The sequence below is a fragment of the Amblyomma americanum genome, chromosome 6 (genome assembly GCF_052857255.1).
Source record: "Amblyomma americanum isolate KBUSLIRL-KWMA chromosome 6, ASM5285725v1, whole genome shotgun sequence".
Classification (NCBI taxonomy): Eukaryota; Metazoa; Arthropoda; class Arachnida; order Ixodida; family Ixodidae; genus Amblyomma; species Amblyomma americanum.
In genome coordinates, this window is record NC_135502.1 from 82,685,935 (window position 1) to 82,707,077 (window position 21,143).

At 47.2% G+C, this 21,143-nt stretch overlaps 1 protein-coding gene across 2 annotated transcripts; it reads right to left on the reverse strand.

Annotated features, from left to right (window-relative positions):
• Window positions 1–497: 497 nt before the first annotated feature.
• Window positions 498–11,513, reverse strand: LOC144093802 (brain-specific serine protease 4-like). 2 transcript variants are annotated; one of them, XM_077627507.1, is made up of 6 exons: window positions 11,477–11,513; window positions 8,394–8,488; window positions 6,615–6,703; window positions 4,934–5,214; window positions 3,283–3,458; window positions 498–1,645 (listed from the first exon to the last, which is right to left on the reverse strand). In XM_077627507.1, exons 1-6 carry the CDS (start codon window positions 11,496–11,498, stop codon window positions 1,487–1,489), a joined length of 822 nt encoding a protein of 273 aa, XP_077483633.1. In that variant the 5' UTR covers window positions 11,499–11,513; the 3' UTR covers window positions 498–1,486. The 2 variants fall into 2 exon arrangements, with proteins under 2 accessions (XP_077483633.1, XP_077483632.1); XM_077627506.1 differs by lacking the exon at window positions 11,477–11,513 and adding an exon at window positions 10,945–11,382.
• Between the last annotated feature and the right edge of the window lie 9,630 nt (window positions 11,514–21,143).

Here is a 21,143-nt window from a genome sequence, read left to right on the forward strand (position 1 = left end):
TCGGCGGTGGCTGTCCAATCTTGTTATCGGGGCTATTTATGTACAGTGTAAGCGAACCTTGCGAGTGTTCACCAGCACCCCCCTCGTTCATAGTTGCGGACGTAGTACATCCTGTAATACCTCGAGTACCCCGTAGGAACGTGATCGAACGGTCAGGTTGGAAGCAGTGCAAGAACCTTATCATGCTGCCTATGGCACCAGGCCTACCAGGTTCGAGACCCTTAAACTATTAAGCATACAAGTGGAAGGAAAAGAGGTTCTTGTTATGGGATACATGACGGAAGCCAACAGCCACCAAAACGAAGGAGCGTAGGGAATGTTTTTAGGAGACTCAACTAAATCATGCCGGGATTAAAGAAGGAGAAGCGTAACGCATGTGTAAAAAGTACCTGCAAATGACAGAAAGAAAAGTTCGCGAATAAGACAATTGTTTACGTCATCCAGATGTGCACCTTGCGTTTGACATAGCTGAATAAGAAGCAAGAAAATGGAAGTCGGACTTTTTGAGATTTATTGCAGTTCTTTGATAACACAACATCAGAGAATAAGCACTGGACTGCTATATTGGAAAGCGGCGGGCTAAAACAACAACACATATGACTAGTCAGGATACAAGGGACCAAAAAGCGTACATACATACACATATGAAACAAAGTAACAAGGCACACTCATAAAAGCGAAATCCCGATGCTCTCTCAACTTTGCACTTCCAGAAGAGGACAAAATTAATGGCACTTGCCAACGCTAAACCACTCGCACAGAAATCTAGCGTGCAGCTTTGAAAGACGTGGAAACCATCAAGTTAGTCGTTTGAAAACCCGCACACTAAATTATCTTACAATGCAGCGTATGTACAAAACGCGCAAGAAATAAAAAAAAACAATTCCCAGGACTCCGCAGCATAACATATAATCACCGAGATGCTTCCATGCTACTGCCATCCGCGTTAGCGAATCGCAGGTGCATTGACGTGTAAAACATGGAGACGCTTGCCGTTTATATACAATCAATAAACAAAGCTATAAACTGGTTTACGCGGAACGACGTGCCGCAGGGCGATGTGCATAATACGCCATGTGAAACTAAGAGCGCCTTTTTACATTGATCGTTTTTTTTGTCGCTGGCTTGTCTGCGCTTCGACACATCTAGGTGGCGCATTTCACGCGCCAAAACTAAACTACGCAACAACTTCGCAGGAACCTTCTTCTCAGCTCAGCGCCTCGTTGACACACTCCTTAAGACGCATAATTAACAACTAGGGTCAAGGCCCCTGGGACGCCTTCCGTACACGGGAAGCGCGAATATTCTGACTTATGCAATCCTGCGTAAAAGCCGAATGCACAACGACAAACCTAATGCGATTTCAACATAGCTCGCTCCATCTTGCCAAAAAAATCCAGCAGCTAGTACGATGACGGGGCCCTCTCGTGTCTCCCGCGTAACCGGCTTATTGCAGCAATGCCCTAAAACAGCGCGGATGAGGTCTTCAGGAGTGGATGTACTTGTCGAGCCAAGGCTTGTATTCGGACACCCGCGTGTAGAGGCCCGGCAGTAGTGGTCGGGCGCAACCGAAGCCCGCGGAGATGACGCCGACCAGCACGTACTTGGCGCCGTCGAAGAACATCAGAGGACCACCGGAGTCACCCTGCGCAGAGCCCAAGACCATATTGGTAAGTAAGCAGCCCGCGTTGTGGGAAAGAAATAGGGCGCGAGAAATGCGCTGCACAGAACTATACTTATTTGCGTAGAGGTGCAGACAAAAGTAAATGTAGCACGCTACTGTTTTATAGCATTTTTACATTTTTCACGTGTTGCCTAATTAAAAGTGCTAAAGCAACGTTTCTTCACTCCCTATTGGGAAGGCGTCATTGCATATAGAATGGGACAGCGTTCTCCGTTCACTCGTGGCTGCACCTGAGTGCCTGCATTGGCTTTAGAGGGAAAGTCATCCCGTGCGCCCGTCTTCAGCCAATCAATATGTAGGTGCAGATGGGTTTAGCATTGCATGGTGCTGACCACAAAATGCAGGATTAACGTACGACACTATACCGTACGCACCAATGTAGTCGAAGGCCCGGCGTCGACCCCGATGACCGGCAGTTCTTGGCCGATTCACCCGACGGTCCGTTCGCCCGCGGCCCGCGCATCACGTGTTAATGCGCCACTAAAAACTGGCCTGCGATCCGATGACGTTATTCGGATGCGACGGACCAATAGTGCAGACGACGCGCAGGGTGTACCACTGATGCCAGAATATTTTAGTGTTTGGCAACGCTGGTCAAACCGGTTTTTCCTCCCGACCCATGACTGCGATTGAATGGTGCAGGTGCGGCCTTTTGTCCAATTCCTCAATGGCATGGGTCGTCTTGCTAGCCCAGTCGATCGCTTTGTCATGGTAGCGAACGCAGCGCCGCTTGTCAAAACAGCGCGCCAGCTCAACGTCACTCAGCGAAATGCGGCAGCCGAAATATTGGCAAGAGCGGTGGTCATTTCCTTTTGCCGCTGTTGCACGCGTCAGAAATAACAATTAATGACGAACAGTACGAGAAAGTGAGAGTATAAACAAGTCGCAGCAAACATCGCAACACTAACGCGAAGTAACCCCGGAAAATTTTCAGAATTATTTCTCTTTTAGAACTCACCGTTCGAGGATTATGGGACCAGGCAGTCGAGAATCGTGTATGCTAAGTTATTTGAAGCGCTAGTTTCTCTGTCACGACCTCAGCCACACTAGAGTTCAGGCGCATGCACTCTTATCGTGTAAGTAGAACAACGGCCACAATCAACGTCGGCCGCGTTTTTCCGTGGTAATAGATGCCCTCTTGTGCCCCGCGAAAAAAAAAAGTCCAAAAGGACAAAAGAATGGCATTCGCCTCTTTTCCAGGGCCGAACGGCTGGACCGAGAGGGCGCTGACGTCATTTCCCAATTGCCTGTGGAATTCCCTTGACTTGACCGGCATGGAATTTGAAAATGGCTTCCCGTTACACTATGCGATCAACCGTCGCGGGGTTTACTCAGCAGAAGGCAAATGCGTCACGTAATTCGCGAACGGTTTGTAAGGGCGATTCAGGCTACAAATAACCCGCGCATGCGCAGACTGAGTGGCGCCTGACCTCTAGGGCACAGCCCTCATTCTGGTTCGTCTCATTGAGAAAAAACATCCCCGTGTCGACTCACTGAGAAAGTATGCGGCTATGTCTGAGTCCAATAATAGTCCCCGACGGCCAACGCGCGTTGTTACGCGAGCCACAGTCTCGCGACAAGCAGTCTGCGGTTGTTACCTGGCAGGCGTCTTTCTTGCCTTCCTTGAAGCCGGCGCAGAGTTGCATCTCTTGGAGAACCACCAGCTTGCCAGACTGGGCGTACCAACTGTTGCACTCCTTGTTGGAAACGATGGGCACAGTCACCTTCTGCAGAATCTCTTTCCTCACTCCAGAGAAGCTGTCCACGGGGGAATCTATAAGGAGAAGAACAAGAAACCAGTGCGTTGAATGCCCGTTGTTGTGCGGCCCAGTAAAATAATGAGGGGAGAGAGAGAGAGCGCTGTTTCGCTGTATGCAATACATTCGCTGCCGAGCTGGGGAACAGAGATGCGCTGCGCATTTATTTCCCCCCTCGTCATGACCCTCGCTCGTTCACTGCGACCGAATAAGTTCGAAGAACGGCGGCTTTGTCTGAGCGCTGCGACTGACGCGTTCCTTTCATGTCATTACTGCCGTCATCTGTATTTTGAGCTACACTGTACTTTGGGCGTCGCGTACTTTTGCCGCGAAGGGCGAGCAGCGTTATGGCAGGGCGTTGCACTCCGAAAGACATGCAGCGTTAGGCTGTGCTTGTGACGCACATGTAAGTGGTCGAAGGGTTATTGTTGGTATCGGCCTTTACGCTTGCACGCTACAATGACAGTGCCTTGTGCTTGGGATATCTTCCCCACTGCCAAGGGCGCACGGTGGAAATAGCCTCCCGCGTCCTAATCGCCGCATTTGTGGAGCTTCGATTCACCAGTCGCTGAACCTCTACTTGCTCGAGGGGATCGCCCGACAATTCGAAAATCCTGTGCGTTGTACGCTTTGTTTTATGTTATTTTTGTCGTGTGAAAAGATTTCTCAGCGAAATTTTTGGTATGCACAGAAGAATTAAATCCTGTTATTTTAGCGAAATACACTACGCTAGAAACCTCGTTTAAAAATTATCAAAGCCCTGGAGACTGCATCCCGAATGTACTTAACAAAAAATAAATGGCGTTCTCGCTGAAAAACTGCCAAAGGTAAAAGTGAAGGGTAAAAATGTTCGAGGTAAAATAATGGGTCTCTCGGTTATTTTTATGACGCTCTGAATATATGTGTAAATCGCAAGCATATGCGAAATAAAACTTCAAATCAATTCCAAGGTTACTCCTCGTCCACGTGGCGTAACCAAAAGTTGCTTCCCTTATCATTTTCATCAAGAAACTGCCTTCTTAATCCCTTACTTGTAAGCCTAAGAAAGGAATGCTTCCAGACCTGTATTATCTCATGTAAAAGTGCCAGTATCGCAACATGACGAATCTACCAGCGCCCGCCAGGGATCTCTCATAGGTTAAAGAGTTTACGAAACATCGCTTTAAACTTTCCTTTGGTTTCAGCAGACTCATTTCCCCTGTCCAAGAACCGCCTGCATTTTAATGATGCTCGAAAGCTTGCGAACAGCAGGCAAGTATCTGAGGATGACTGATTCGGGAAAACCAACACACCAATGTACTTTATCGTCGGGACAATTAACTACAAATCCTTATAGAATGCGACATCACTTTTTTAACGCTCTCCACGAAAACGGGAAAACAGACCGAAAGAAGCGGACAGGGCTTCAACTGGCGAGACTGAAATGAAACTATTCTCACACTGAGTGCAATAAATTGGTGAAAGACAAGTGTATGTAACGGCTGCGACCTACCTTTGTCGACGTCTTTGATGTTGCCCCAGCCGGCGACGGTGGCCGACTTGCCTTCTAGTTCGAGCCGTCCGTCAGGGAGGCAGATTGGGATGACGTAACGATTGAATTTCACGTCCTGCGACAGCTCTAGCAAAGCAATGTCGTTGTTGTAGCGTTTGGGCTGCGAATAGCGCGGATGGATGATGTATCGCACGAGCCTGATGTCTTGTGGCTCGTGGTCCTCCTCGGTCCTGCCAATGTTGTACTCTCCAACTCGAACGCTGAACAGTCGTGGTGGCTTGCTGTAGACAGACGGAAAACAGTGGTTTGCGAGCAGCTCCAGAGCAAAAAAAAAAAAGGATCCGCACACAGTCAGGAATCGAGATGTTCGTAGGAGAGATATATTACAAACAGTACGAATCATAATAGCAACAAGATAATAAACTTTCAATTATGCGGCCTAGTAAAAGGACAGCGGACTTCTAAACAGTCAAAGGCGTGAGAACGCCAGATTTTAATGAGCAGATATTTTGCTCTGGAATGATAGTTACGCGATTAATAAACGTTGATCACCACATAGGATTCGTCGATGCTCAAAAAATTAGTAAGTGAATTTTGTTTTCTACTTTGGCTGCAGTTCCAGTAGCCAAACGATGATTTCAACGCCACAACTGACTACGATATCTCGTGAGGTATACAGAGATTGCAGTGCCTGCTCTGCTTTGTTGTTGCAGTTAACTAGAACCCTTATGCTAAACTGCTCCAGAATCCGGAACGACAGCAAGTGAACAAAGATCTATTATATTGCAGTTTTTGTATGCCTCAAGTGATCGTGGGCTCATTTGTGCCGTCGCAACCGTCTTTCGACTGTTGAAACTGAAACTGTATGGAAGAATATATGCAATTAGAAGTTAGATACTAAGCGTAGACGCATTTCACTTGGTGAGCCAAGTTTACTAATGTTTTACGCATCGTTCGAAGGAAAAAAGTCGCTTCCCCTTAAAGAAAGCGTATGGAAATTTGACATCTATTTTGCTATCACTATGCTCCAGAGAAAGCATGGCAATTGTTTTATTTCGCCTCTTTTTGGCACTGTTGCCTTCAGAATACCCCTGAGCAGGTATCTCACCCTCATAACACTTGAAAGATGGTCATGCGTAACACGAGCGCATGGGGAACGGGCTATATTTCAATATCATGGCAAAAAAAAAAACACGCCCAACAATTTCGGACATATATCTTGAAAATTGGAAAATTATAAGACACTTTTACGGAAGTATTGAGGATAATGATCCATTCTTCAGAAATGTCGAAACATTTTTCTTTTAAAATGTTTCCATCGATCGCGTCGAACAGTTAAGACTTTCATAGAAACCCAATGGGGGACGCTCTTGACTATAGAAAAAACGTTAATAGACAGAAAAATTCAAGATTGCCGTCGGGTGACCTGCGGATATGTTGATTGTTATAGTGAAATCTTACATTACATGAAAAAAAATTGCGTCAACAAAAGGTTTCTCGGTCGAAAATGCTTTTGTCCAAGATTTTTGGGTATGAGCGGCCTTTTTACTAAGGGCATCAAATGGTCGTAGATGGTCGCAACTAACTCCGAGCGTTTTACAACTCGTTTCAGCTGCTGTGGCATAGCTCAAAAGCACGAATCATCGAAGAGACTGGTGGCGGAGCGCCTGTTTGGTCTTACCTGCGAAGGCAATGGGCTGCCGTGACTACCCAGCGTTTGTTGAGAATGGCTCCACCACAAAAATGCTGACCGTACAAACGCAGAGATGCCTTAGGTGGAAGAAAATGAAAGAGAAGGTAAACGACACCGGCCGGCCACACGCACAAATGCATTTCAGCGGCGCCTTGGCAAGGCGTCACAGACAAGCACGTGAAAAGAGCGATTAGGCGAAACGCTACTTCTGTTTTTGTATTTTTGCCCGTGTCGCACTGTACCTCTACCTCTTCTACTTACGAATGATGAAGAGCATCGAGCTAGCGCATTTTATTGTAAAGAACCACATACATGCGCGTCCGGAAGAGCCCCCCCCCCCCCCCCCCCTCCGACATTTAGGATATTTTTTATGCACTACCACAAATAGTGCATTTTTGGTGCTAACCTACCACCTCCCCCATCCCCAGCCATCGGGTGCCAACCCCCCCCCCCCCTACCCGCGCACAAATTCTGCGGACGTCCTTGACCACGTATGTCCTTTTCGAGAAATTGTCAACGGCAGCATATGCTTCCAGTGCCGCAATAAGTGTAATAACGGTTCAATTATTTAAACCCTAATAATGTTATGTGGTGGCACCGATTATATAACTTCGCCCGCTGGAATGTCCTTGCTGAAGTAAGAAAAGATCTCATTATGCTAATGAAATTTATGAAGCAGGCGGAACAAGTGCTGTCAGTATCTGCCAGACAAGGCGCGAAACAAGCACCCTGAGGCTTTCCCCTTCACTGTTCAATTTGTGATAGTCTGTAGCTGGTCATGGAACAAAGCAATGTCGGGTACTGTTCGGACACAGTTTTTACCATGGGTCCAGGCTCTGTGTCACAGATCGTGTAGGCGCAAAGCCCCTTTTAACCTCGTCAGGAGGAGTAATGCAGCAATTTTGCAAATGTGTCTTAGTTTGCCCCACAGTATGGGGCAAAATACACCATTTTCAACTGTGTGATTGCATAAAATTTCACTGTGTTCTGCTTAAACGGGCCTTGCCATATATGTTGAGGGCGATACCAAAGCGGTAGAAACTATTTCTACAATAGTTGTTATTCGATTCTCGCCAATAATGAAATTAAGGCAATGATTTGAAAACTTGCATCGCATTTCGCGTCATAGTAGTGCAAATGATGTGAGGGTGTGTCTTTTGAAGCAATATATTGCGTCGTTGAGGCTTTCAATGCATCTTTCCATCGTATACAGGCAGTTACGGAAACACCTGCTTTTTGGGCAGTTGCGAACCGGTGCAAAACGATCACGTAGTGGTTTCCACTGTGCTTGTGGGAAGCAGCAGTATGGCAATGCCCGGGGAGCGCTGATCGAAAAGAAACTAAAAGAGCGGACACCGACCGCATTTCAGATGCAGCAGATTAGTCCTCATCTGTTTCCTGGCAGGCCACGCATACCAGTAAATACCGAATAACTAAGTGACTATAGCAGGCAACCATTCAAAACTGCAAAAGAGGACCCGGTTCTCATAATGTCGCGGCTAATCTCCTGGCCTCCGTGGAACGGGAATAGCTGCGACATCATGGCAATCGGTCGACGCCACTTGCTTGAGTTGTATATCCGGCTATAAGCGCATACATATATGTGGGAGGGCGGAGAGAAAGACATTTCGCGAGGGCGCCAATTCATTATGAGGAAGCCTTCAAGCACTGAGGTTCTCGCGCCTCACCAGTTAGCTTATCAGCTACAGTGAGGGGCTTAAATAAGCATTGCCAGAGAGCAGAAGTACAAAGAAAGTGGCTACGCACCACCCAAGGAAACTCGCCGTCGTAGGCATCGTGACCGCCGACAATTCTTCCGTCTCGAATCTGCTGCTTCCCGCACTGGAAGCTGCTTTTCTGAGCTGCAACAAGAAAGAAACACAGTCGGGAATGGCGACATGAAATGAGATGGCTGCAGTTACTCACGCTAGCTTACAAAGTATTGAATATCACCAATCGGGGATATGGAACCACTGGTTCTCATGCTTTAATTAAGCAGCGCCAGTAGTTAAGGGGTCAGTGATGTGATAATGGGCGGTGAAGCCGAGAGCATACTGTACTGTCTAGAGCCGTAGAAAGTATACGCCGACTGCGTGATAATGGCCAAATTGCTTACGGACGCAGTCGAGGGGTGTACTGGTGAGGCCAGTGTAGAATGGCATTTAGATCGCTGTACTAAATTAGGAATAAAAGCTAACTGACTCACTTCGTATCGTGACTCGATGTCGTTAATTGCGAAGACAAAAACACAAGCAGGCGAGCGTGCGCGCCGTGACATATCACGACACGAGATCTCGGTTTTTCATCACACGAAATTAAGTCGGTGAAGACAATTGTACTTGTTAAAAATTTAACTGGTGGGCACAACGCAGGCCCATTCACAGGCTTTGTCTCCAGCCGCCATAGTAGTGCTGAACATACGCTGCCACTTTTTGTGTTGCTGCTAATCGACCATTTGCAGAAATCTGCAAGTCAGTTTCTTCGGAAGGCTTGTTTTCCAACGGAAAGGTCTCGTTCCCATAAGGCACTCTCGCATTCTTTGTAGAAGCGAAAAGTGTCAGGTGCCCCCTTCTGAGTAATTTCAGGAATGTCGCCAGTTTACTTCAAGATGGTCCTGAGAGTGTGGTCCAAAGAGTACAATGGTACAGTATGAAAAAAGGGAAACTCAGGAATCTCGCCAGTTAAAGCTTCAAGATGGCCCCGTGATTCCGTCGAAAGAGTACAATGGTACAGCATAGAAAAAGGGGATTGCAGTCAACCTTCCGTAGCACTGCAGTAGAGGCTCGGCAGGAAGAAGGAAATGGGTCTTTGTTCCTGTGGGGACAGTGGTGAGCTAGCTCATACTAAACTTCCTAAAAACTTTCTGCTGAGCGACACCATCGCTGCAACTTCCTCCCTTCAACCCCCCTCCCCCCTCTTCCGCACACATAGCCAGAGCGAGGAACAACCCACTCCTCCCAGCCGTATGACAAAGGACGGTCTCCCTTTTTTTCCTGCCTAGACTGCTGCAGGCGCACTGCGACTGTGTCGTCTCTGTTCAAGGCCTTCTGGTTGGAAAGGGAGCCTTGCAAACAAGACGACTTCCAGGTTTCCGCAAATGGTCAATTGTATGGTACATCGAGGCTGCAATATTTGCATTGATGAAAAACAAACGAGGAAAGAACAGACGGCAAGTTCTGCAACTAGCAAAGTACTTGCAGAACTATGAGCTCGTGTAAACGACAACAAAATTTTAAGTCGTGCAGCACATGGCTCAAGCTGCTATACTGTGCGCAGTGGGTGGCGCAAAGCCAGTAAACACGCGAAGAAAATCGTTGAGTGCAACAGGAGAGAACAGCACGCAGGAGAGAAAGCTGCCAAATCTCTAGAAACCAGTGATAACCAAATGAAAAAAAATTCTCAAAGCTAAGGTAAGTCTTTAATAAAGCAGAATAAATATAAAAAAGCAAATAAATGGAAATAGGGGAAGCTGCGAACAGACTAATCAAGTTCCAAGAGCCGCGGAGCCCATAACCAATGATCCCGTTAAACAATGGCAAGCGGTGAGAGCTATGAGCCGTAAACGATGCTTCTTTTTTTTCTACCTTGCTTTCCAGTCCAGCGATCGCAATGCGGTAGCGCACCTGTGGGAAGCGAAGCAGACTCCAGCCAGGTGAATAAGGAAGTCGGAAATGGCCTCGTGTTGATGCTAGATGGGCGCAATACTAATCGACCCAGGCAAGGGCGGATAGAGGCATAAAAAGGAAAAACGCAGTGGAAGGGGAAGCCCAGGAAGTAGCATCAAGCTGTGCAGAAGAGCGATGTTCGTTGACGTTTACATACAATGGCAGAACGAGCCAAAAGACGCGCCGACATTTTCGCGTCCCGATTAATGGCACGTCTGACAGGAAAAGAACAGCAACTGCGTGGTTAACGAGGCAAATTTTTCAGCGTAACAGGCACAGAAATCCGTAATGTGCAGCAAAAGGCATGCCAGTGAGTAAGTGCGTTGAACGAAGACCACGTGTTTGTATGAACTAAACGAGGGAAAACGTTTTAAAATCGCCAAGACAAGTTCAATCCTGACTACACACGAGACAACAAGTGTTAAACTCACAGTAGGCAGCAAAAGCAAAAAAAATTAAGTCCAGGAAGTTATCGCTGTTTAGTTACTCGTTAAGATATTAGACCGAAATAGGCCAGAACCACAAAGCACACAAAGACGAAATTGAGCTGGATTCTGCAGCGTACATTACCGCACCTGTAGTCTTTTTGAAGCACGCCAAACCGAAAACAGCGCACGGGATAATGGACAGCGGGCAATGAAAGGTCTACGTACCAACGGCAGCAGCATACGACGCAAGCGGGCGCAACAAAACCACGCTCCAGGCCATCAGGACAGTGAAGGAACTACAGCGCACGTGACACCACATGGCAAACGGAGGCCGATATCTTCTCTTCTGGCGACACGCCTTTGCGACGGCAGGGCGACTTCGCGCTCGACTGACTTCCGACGTCGGCTTCCTGACACACCGCGTGGCCGCGACCTGCGCCGATACTGCGGTGGACGTCCCCTGTCGGCCGCCAGAGGGCCGCACGCGTGGTCGCGTGACGAATAGGGTGCGGACTTTGGGGCAGCGCGCGCGATCGGCGCCACCGGGGAAACAGGGGGGGCCTCGTGTAGTTACGAGCGTTTGTCATCGGATGCTTCGCTGTCGGATGGAAGATCGTCACAAGGAGGAGGAAAGAGAAAGAGCAGCGCGCCGAGGGTGAGACAAGAGTGGGGAGAGGGTCGACGGTGCAGCGAGTGCTACGACCCAGTGACCCCAATTTCTCTCTCGCTGGTAGGCATAGTCGCTCTATCCCCTCACCTATCGCTTCTGGGAAGACCATCGCTTGGGAAAGGGATGTCGAAAGCGAATTCTTTTTACCAAGCCCTCCGGGATCGTCCAAACTGCAGTTGGATATAAGAAGGGGGGGGGGGGGGGGGGCAGATAAGAATGAAGGAAAAGCCCGTCAGGCAAGGTACATCTTTCGGTGAAAGTTAGGAAAAGGTCAAGGCAAAGATGGTCGTGCCCTTTCCACCAGGCGAAGGAAATGCCAAGTGAAAGGGAAACACATTTGCTTTGGAGGAGCTAATCCGGGTTTGCCGAAGAGAAAGGGGCAAGAAAGGCGGGCCGCCCAAGTTGCTGAGCGGTCCATGGCTTTCCGCCTACAATGCGTAATACTGCGTCGCATGCCTAGTGAAACACGTTACAGACGCATAGCACTAGGCAGTTTTTTTTTCTTTTCTTGGAGCTACGGTATGTCTTCCCGCAAATAATTATCGCATCTGTTGTCCCATGGAGGGAGGAAGTTCCGCTAAGAACTGGAGATCGCGGCCTGCAAGGGAGCTTAGATTGTTTATGCGGATATTGCTGACGTGTCACGTGCAAGCAGGTGGAGGTTGCTTTTGTTACCGAGAACTATATAATACCCAGGAAAAATAACGATTCCGGGAAAACGAATGAAACGACTTTGGAAAAAGGTAAATTGGCGATGTGCAGAAGTACAGAACTTTACCATTGTACAACGCAATACAGCAAAATCTTAACTGCGTAAAAAAGGAAATAAATTACATACAGGGTGGTGATGGTGAAACTTTTTATTCAGCAAAAAAAAAAAAGAGTTTTCAGGCCAAAATGGCCATTTACGTGGGTGGAGTCTATAGTCCCAACCACGTTGGACTAGAGCCCTTTCATGGCATTTTAGGGGAAGAAAGGTGCAGTACAGTAAGCATAAAGATTTAAAAGTTAATTTTATTTTCATTGACATTCACAATTTGAGTTGATTAATATTAATCGTACCGTTTTCTGCCGATAACGAGTCCCGAAAAAAATGGTACCGTCGAGATGACACAGCATTAATTTCGGCGTTCTGTCCTAGTACATTGATGTGCTTTAGCGAGATGGGTCGAGAGACAAACTTCGAAAGATTGTGATCCAAAATAGACCTGAAAGCGTGAAACTTCAAGCACTTTCGATTCAGGCTATGAGGGACGCCGCAGTGAAGGGCTCCGGAAATTTCGACCACCTGGGGTTCTTTAACGTTCACTGATATCACAGAGTACGCGGGCCTCCAGAAATTCGCCTCCATCGAAATGCGACCGCCACGGCCAGGATTGCACACGCGTCTTCCGGGTCAGCAGCCGAGCGCCGTAACTACTGAGCCACTGCGGCGGGTGCAAAGATAAATATCTAGCAGCGTAAGCTTTGGCCAAGTTGGTGCGGCATGCTCTAGGAGGAACGGCACGGAACGACGTGCTTAGTTCCATGTATAGAGCTAGGGATTCACTATGTGGTTCGTTTGTGAATAACGCTTATATTTTTAATTCTCATGCGCGTTCTCTTATTTTGCGTGCCGTACGTCGAATCCACGTGCTGATTTTGTTGCTTTTGCAGTTCACGAAGGACGTGTTGCCATGTATAAATTCGGCGCACTCACAGCCATGCATTAAAGTTGAAAGTTCGCGCTTGCGTGTGTATTTTCTTTCTTTCGTCCACTGCTTTCTCTGCTGCACCGTTCCGCCAGAACTAAATATCGAACCTATAATATCCAAGCTATGGCAGTGACAAAATTCAATATGGCTGCCTGGACGGGGGTGACGCTGTTTGGCCTATGCACTCCGTATCAGTATCTTGGCAATGTACAGTAAGGCCGGAACGAAACGCGAACAGAGCCTGCAAAAAAAAAATCACCGGTGTACATGCAGCTGCTATGTGATGCTTAAGCCGGATACAAAAGAGGAACGAAGCGGTTTTTCCCTGAAAAAGGACCCGCCTGCAAGGCGTGGGCTGATTCTCCTGAACCTGCATGAGCAATGCAGGGAGAAGACTATCCCCAACCATGGAGGGAGGGGATAGTCATCGGCCACTACCCTTTCATCTGCCACTCCCTGCTTTGTTAGCAGGAAGTGGCAGCAGTAGGCTCAAGAGAATTGACCCCCGCCATTGTCTGGAACGGGGTTCTTTGACGGGGAAATCCGGTTTCGTTTTCTAGTTGTATCAGACTATGGACCTTTGCGTCGGGCGGGAGTTGTCGAAACGCCACCTCTATGGACTGCCCGAAACCGGTTCTACCGCCACTACCACCGTGCTAGTGCGAGGTGCTCAGGACAGTCCAGGGAGCCCTTATTACTAAGGTTTATAGCTTGATTCATATTTTTGGGTGAAGAATCTAACGAAGTAAGTATTCCTAAACCGGTTGCAATGGGATATCTCGCTGCAAAGTAGAATGTTCGCGTTCCATTCCGCGTGTGGTAGAAATGTTGATACATTGGCAGGCAACAATATGGCAGCTTACGTCGCATCATTTGCTGTGTCGCTAAAACTTTCACTACTCTAGACCGGTCAATTGCAGACATCGGAGCTGCACGGACTTCCTCTGTGAAGGCATTCGAGCTTGACGTGTTTGGCTATGATCATGGAAGACAGTTGGGCTAGTTGGTGTGTATTCGTTAGTGACTGCGACATTGCAACTAGAGTGGAAAGCACAAGGACAGAGGCAAAAGGAACAGCACGAGACAGCACGAGGGGGGGGGGGGGGGGGGGTCAAACATGCGTGTCATGCTTGTAGGGTGCGTAGCGTGTCCAAGGAAGCACTTCTTCAACGCTCGGTTATTTTCCCTTCGGTCATTGTCCTGCTCATGTGCACTGGCGCTCTTCTATTCCCTTAATCGGTAGAGCCACCCTATTCTTAAAGACCATTATGGGATTAAGTAGATAAGGAAAAGCCATTCATGCGCAGGCGTGCGCACGAGTTTTCTGACCACGGAAACCGCGAAAAAGCTATCTTTTGGTGGTCTAAGCACGTGAAGGTAATGCCATGCTCTGCACTTCGCGGCGTGACGTTCACAGAACACTTCCCCGCGCCTCCAAGTAGAGAGAAAATTCAGCTGGTTGTGTGCTTAGAAAATTAACCTGGACATTTAGGGCAGCTTGCATGCAGTTTAATTCTACTGCCTTACACGACAGCGCTAAAGCCTACTGGATCGACCGTAATGCAAAGGACATTAAAAAGCATTCGGCCGAGCGAGGATTTTCATGAGACCATTTCATATAGCCTGATTGCGATGCTGGCAACACGTAGACACTAAATGAGAACATTAATCGTGTAGTTACTCAGCCCTAGCACATGCAGGCCCTAGCCGCCACGGTTTCAAAGTTACTGCGTTGCAAAGAAACGTCACTCTTTTAGGATTCACCCGAATCTGTTTTTGTAGAAACACTGCTTTTGCAATTTCTCTTTTCTTGAAATTAAACGGCCCTACATATTTAGACGAATACTTAGAAAGACAGGACGGGCGCTGACTTCAACAGGTACAAGTCCTTTCTTGAGACAGAAGGCGATGAACCTTGCAGTGCAGGTGGTGAATGCAATTTCAGAAAAAAAAAAATTCATCATCAACTAGCCCCGGAACGCGTTTTGTTAATCGAGCTTTCTTCTACTGTGGGCATTTTCTTTTTTGTTTCTTCTGTCAAGCCTGATCCTTTTAAGATTGTGAGCGCCATTGGATTCGCCATCTGCAAAGCAAGGTTCATCGCCTTCTGTCTCAAGAAAGGACTTGTGCCTGTTGAAGTCAGCGCCCGTCCTGTCATCTCTTTCTGTGTATTCGTCTAAATCTATAGCGCTGTTTAATTTAAAGGAAACAAAAATGCATCACCAACTAGCCTCGCTACGTGTTTTATTAAACTGCTTTTGCAAGCCGGCCAATTTCCGGCACTGCATGAACACCTCGAAGCCCAAATATTTATTCGCATTTTGTCAGAGCAGGCAGAGCAGCTGTGTATTCATTAGGCGTGGTAGTCTAGAATAGATCCCCAACGCTGAAATTCGCTCTGCAGACTTTCACTGGCGGCGACCAGCACACCAATACGCACATTCACCATCCATTCTTGCTTCTGCTGTGTATATCTTTTCCAAGAATGGAGGAATTGCAGGTTGCAGACGGGTAGCTATGCACTTGAGCCACCAACGCAATCATCTGATCTCGCATTTCTTTCCCGTTTCTCTAGGAAGCAAGAAGGAGGAAAGTACGCTGCTGACCAAGCGAGAAGCGTGCATTGGTTGCCGTCTGGTCACCCGCAGTACGCCTCCTTCCAGGCGTTTCTCAGCTTCACCACATGGCGACGCTATCGTCTGCAAACAATTCGAATGACTTTCACCGGCCTAAAACCCGAACAACCACGTGTACAGAACCCGGAAAGCAGGGACTCCAAAACTTTTTGAATATGAAGGGAGCGGGAGGGAGAGGGGTGCGGGGGGGGGGGGGGGGGGGCTTCGAGTTTTTTTTCTGCTATTGTACTTACATATCAAATTTTAAATTTCTTGTTTATATTTTTCTTTCTTGCACTGTATGCATAGTTCTTTATTGCATTTGTCAAGTAACGTATGTGAAGATTATGTATTGTGCTGTTTTTATGCCCTCCGCCCATATGTAATGTCCACTTAAGCGTTTAGGGCATTTATGCAACTAAAATTAATAAATATTCCAAGGTGTATTTGCTAAGGCATATAATACTTCATTTGAAATGAGCATCTTTATAACAATGTGCAAACGGGGAGTGATCGCATGCATTGAAACTTTCGGATACTCTTTTTCAGCTCTGCTAACGTTGCTGATGAATAGTGGTCAGAAACCAACTTCTGTTTGCTCGTAATTTTTTTTAATTGCTGAAACTAAATGCTGTACGACTAGCTACGAAGCCAACTAGCTGGGCCCCACTGGGCTTTATGTTAATAACGTCCTAAAATTGAGGCCTTTGTTTGAAATCTGATCTGTATGAAAGCATATGAAAATTATAAATGGACGCCAACAAAAACGGGGAAAAAAAGTCGCTTAGGCTCCTGTACGGCAGCCTTCTTCACAATGCTCGAATGCAAGCCTAGAGTGCAAGCAGATGGAGACTGAAGTGGGTAGGTCGCTATCCTCTGCGGAGAAATGTTCAGAAAAGGGAGGGGGGGGCAACGCCCCTTTCTTCCTGTCCTGTTCCGGGGTCGCTGACATGAAGCCTAGCAGGCTGTCAGGCTCAAGATGTGCATCATACCTAAAAAATGCGCTGCCTAAGATTACAAAGAGCAGATCCTGGCAGGAGAGCTGCTGCTGGAACACCGAAGAGGACAGATAAGAGCTGCTAATCAATCATCAAATATGGAAAGAACGGTACAAAAGTTTGAGCCTACAATTTGTGGCAAAGACACCCATACACGACACCAGAACTCATGCACGTCTGCCTTAGCCTGTGTCACCGATATTCAAATGGATTCTTTTATACCTGCAGGTATAATGGACCATTCGCAGAAATCTGTAAGTCAACTTCTCCCCAAGGATTGTTTTCCAACCAAAAGGTCTTGTTCCCAGACGACACTCTTGCTTTCTTTGCAGAAACGAAGCTCCCCCTTGTGAGTATGCTCAGGAATGTCGCCAGTTTACTTCAAGATAGCCCCGAGAGAGCCACCGAAAGAGTGCAATGGTACAACAAAGAAAAAGGGATTGCAGTCAGCCTTCTCTATCACTACAGTAGAGCCTAGACAGGAAATACAAGGAAATGGGCCAATAGAGTTGGTTGTGCCCTCTAATCCCCTCCTCCCAGTATGACGTCAAAGGACGAAATGGCAGCATAGTTTCGGTTTCTTGAATCCAAGATGGCGGCCATTGAAATTGGTTGTGCCCTCTCATCCCTTTGGAAAACAAGGCTTGCAGAGAAGACGACTTACAGTTTTCCGTAAATGGCCAATTTACTGGCACTAGTTTACCGGTTTACATAAAGGACACCTGCAGACGGGAAGCTGCGCAGGAAGACAACCGATCTTTCACCTCTCACTAGTTTTCTCCTTGAGCGCGTTTCTCTGCACGGGTACGATTTTACATACGAAGCGCATACACAGTGCCACTTTAGTTTCCTGAAATCAAGTTCGCACTAACAGCGGCCCGCTACAGATAACTGTGCTACAAATAGCAAATATGAGAGAAGCTGCTCTCTCCAGCCGCCGCCAACATGGCGGCCATGAACGACGAACTACGCACTGAACTTGGCACGGAAATGATACTATCGCGAAAAGAAAACCTTCGTCAAGCATGAAATGTCGTTTTTTTCTTTTTAACAGAACACGGAATAATCTTTGACTGATCGAAATGCCTGTGTTTCCTCTTAGAGGCGAAAGGTTTCGAAGAAAGCTGCACTGCTGGTCATCCCAACGTACGCGACTACATGCGCCCAGAAACGTAAACCCTTATATATACTTATGCACTCGGGCTAAAATGAGTAAAGTGGCTTCGAAATGAACACTTTCGTGATTAAAAATAAGGGTAAGCGTTAGGTGCGCTCGCCCACTGGTATTTGCCACTTATCGATCACATTTAGTTTCGCGTCGAAGGATGCGCGGCCGCTTCTTTGATCCATGTATCTCCAGCCGGGCATCGCGCCACCGCTTGCTGCGCGAATTTCTTCGAAAAAAACGTGGCATGTATACCGGGCTACCTGCAGGACGGCGCCCGGCTTCATCCGGCGCTTCTTGTCCAATTTTCGTGCTGTTATGTGGCGCAGCGCTATTGGCGTAATATTACGTTCTGGGTTAGGCTTTGCACAGAGCCACGACAGCATGTTGATATATTATCACCTTTCACATGCGAAACACGTCATATGAGCAGAAATAATAAAGACAGTAGTATTTTTTATTTTATCTAGTGCTCAATCCGCGCATTCAAAGGTGAGATATACCAGCGTGCGTTTCCACCAAGCTCATCGAGTGGATGGTCAAGTTCATGAAAATCTGAGTGTGGGCTGGCCGGTTACTAATCACGAAATATATCTTAACAGTAAAATAAACCGGGGACTAGGAATAAACACACAAAGGACAGAACTTGCGCATAACTCTCCGGGTTTTTCTGCCTTTCTTCGGGATCACCGTCGCTTTCGCGCTGCCTTAAATCTGGAGCACAGTCAAGGTTCGCGCTGGAAAGCCTGTGACCAGGACTATGAAAGCTTGTAGTGCACATTTCTGGCAAAGGAGAGGGTTATAATTGGAAAGACATGGGAGAGGCCTTTGCCCTGCAGTGGGCGTAGTCAGACTGATGGTGATGGTTTCTGCCATAATGATTTTTTCTAGAGCGCCACTGGTCAGCAGTGATTTTCACTGCCTGCAATGTGAGCCACCGTTAAGGACGCATTTCAGCAGCTACCACTTGACCGTAGAGGCAATTCGTAAGATGTGAAAAACATCTGTTTCCAGCGTGATTCAATATACGCCATGCTTGAGGCCAGTAGGCGAGGGACGTACTGAATTCGCTCGAAGTTCGGAGTCCGTGTACAATTTTATAGAGCCAGGGAGCTACATTCGCAGCCGGTGCCAGCGTCTACGGTATTCGGATACAACTCAAGAACGAAGCGGCAGGTGCCCCTCAAGGATGCCCTCCAGCCAATGGCATCGACTATTTCGTGACGCCATGGGTAATCCGAGCAAGCAATCGTTATTACCGTTCCATATGCCGCTACCTGCGATTTCACGCTAGCCGGTACAAGCAGAGTCACTGGATACAAATTATCCAGTGATTCCATAGGTCGAAGGGGATCGCTCAAGGAGGAGAATGGGTCGACGCCATTGGCTGGAGAGGCTCCTTTCGTAGGCATTTGCAGCTTCGTTCCTGAGTTTTTATATCACCCGTGGCACCGAGGAAGTAGTAGCACTTGTCTTTAAAACCGGAGATACCGCGCTTGTCGAGCGACCGCAGCTGAAATGTGCTCTGCAGACCGTTGCTGTTGTTACCCACATACAATGGCACATGCCCACATGGGGAATGGCCAAGAATTGGGGGGCACAGAGAATTTTTCAGATAAATATTTCCTGGACGAAAATAAAATGAATGCTGTAGAAGGAAGAAGTAAACAAAACGTAACAGCGAAATGAAACGGGAAATGCAAAAAGCACGCAGGAGAGCGACACTCAGGTTTATAGCCGAGTGGTTAAATGGTAATGACATTTTTAAGAATAAAATAATGTTGTAAAAAAGTTTCCAAGGTAGCTGATTTGATTCCATAAAAAAAAAATTTGGACGGCTGTAAAAACAGACTTGTGGCTGCACCCAAGTATGGTGGCTCCAAACGACAATATGACTGGGCTGCTCGAACAAAGGCCAAGCTGGTGTACTGGCTGCTCTAAAAACCGTCTTCTCATAATGGTGTAGCGACGACAAAACAATGAAAAATGGTCTATGATTCCGTGCTCACCACAAAATACGCGGTCGGGGTTAATCGCCAACCCAGACCTGTGCAAATAAATATTTAAGGGTGGGGTCCGGCAGCGGAGCCTTGATAGAGATTCCTGAAGCTGCCGTGAATGGCATGATTTGCTCCACAAATACCTCTGGTGCAGGTAGTCATCACATCTTAAAAGAGATCCAGTTGTCATTCGTAAAAAATTCTGTCTCCGGAACCTCACTGCTGTGATGTACGCTGTAGCCGGAACGATGATAGCACGGGACCATTGAAGGACGCCTTTGCCAGGCTGTCCGCAACTTCATTGGCTGTAACACCGCTATGATCTGGCACCCAAATCATGTGAACAAGCCTCAAATGCGCAGGTAGTAATGAATGGAATGTGTTCAAGATTGGCAAATCCACGGCCGAAACAAGAGACGAACACAAAGAAAGAGAGTCTGTAAAGACAGCCACTGAAGCAAAAGATGGCTCTACTTGCGAAGAGCAAGCACCACTGCCAGAAACCCCGCCTGAAAAATTGGGGTGTAGTCGGGAAAACGAACAGAGAAAGACCAATCTAGAAGCGGGCAATATATTCCGCCCCTGCCTTTTCATCACATTGTGAGGCGTCAGTAGCTATCGTTAAGCTAATAGGTAGGCTTTGTAAATGGTCTCCTAATAATTCATTTAAAATGCGGGTGGCAAATGCTTAGCATTTTTCGGAAAAATGTGATCGTAGACAATTTCTACAGAGTATCCACTGTATTCTGTCTCGAAAGAATGTTATACAAAAGAACATTTAGAGGATAAAGCAAATTTTGTACCATAACTACCCGCTGGGTATGAAATCTAGGCGAGTGGACTCCAAAAAAGGAAGTCGGCTAAGAACAAAAAACAGACAAGGAGCGGTGTAAATCTGATTCATATATCCTTACGTACATCTGAACAGCTAGGAATTGAAATCTAGATAATAAAGGAGGAATACGGGCTTCCAGGTAGAGCACGTTATTGGGCACAAATTTGGGAAGGCAAAACCGAAGCGCTCCCCACTCCAAAAGAACGAGCGGGCGAATTTTGTAAGCAGCTGTACCAGAAAACAACACAGGTCCAAATCCTAAAGTTGGTCAGACATAAAAAATATAAATCAGCAAAAGTGCATCTCTCCGCATTCCAGACCGCGGATTACTTAATCTACGCAACATGGCCACAGCACGAGCCCCTTTCGCTGCGACATGGTCAATTTGAGAGCGCCATGTGAGGCTGTCAACATAAATAACACCACGATATTTTAATGACTTAACTT

Excerpts from the sequence above, each read along its gene's own strand:
- LOC144093802 (XM_077627506.1), bottom strand. The coding sequence starts at position 11,038 with ATGTGGTGTCACGTGCGCTGTAGTTCCTTCACTGTCCTGATGGCCTGG. Across the intron at positions 8,489-10,944 it reads GTCGTATGCTGCTGCCGTTG|CTCAGAAAAGCAGCTTCCAG; the intron begins GTACGTAGACCT and ends TTCTTGTTGCAG. Across the intron at positions 3,459-4,933 it reads CATCAAAGACGTCGACAAAG|ATTCCCCCGTGGACAGCTTC; the intron begins GTAGGTCGCAGC and ends TTCTCCTTATAG.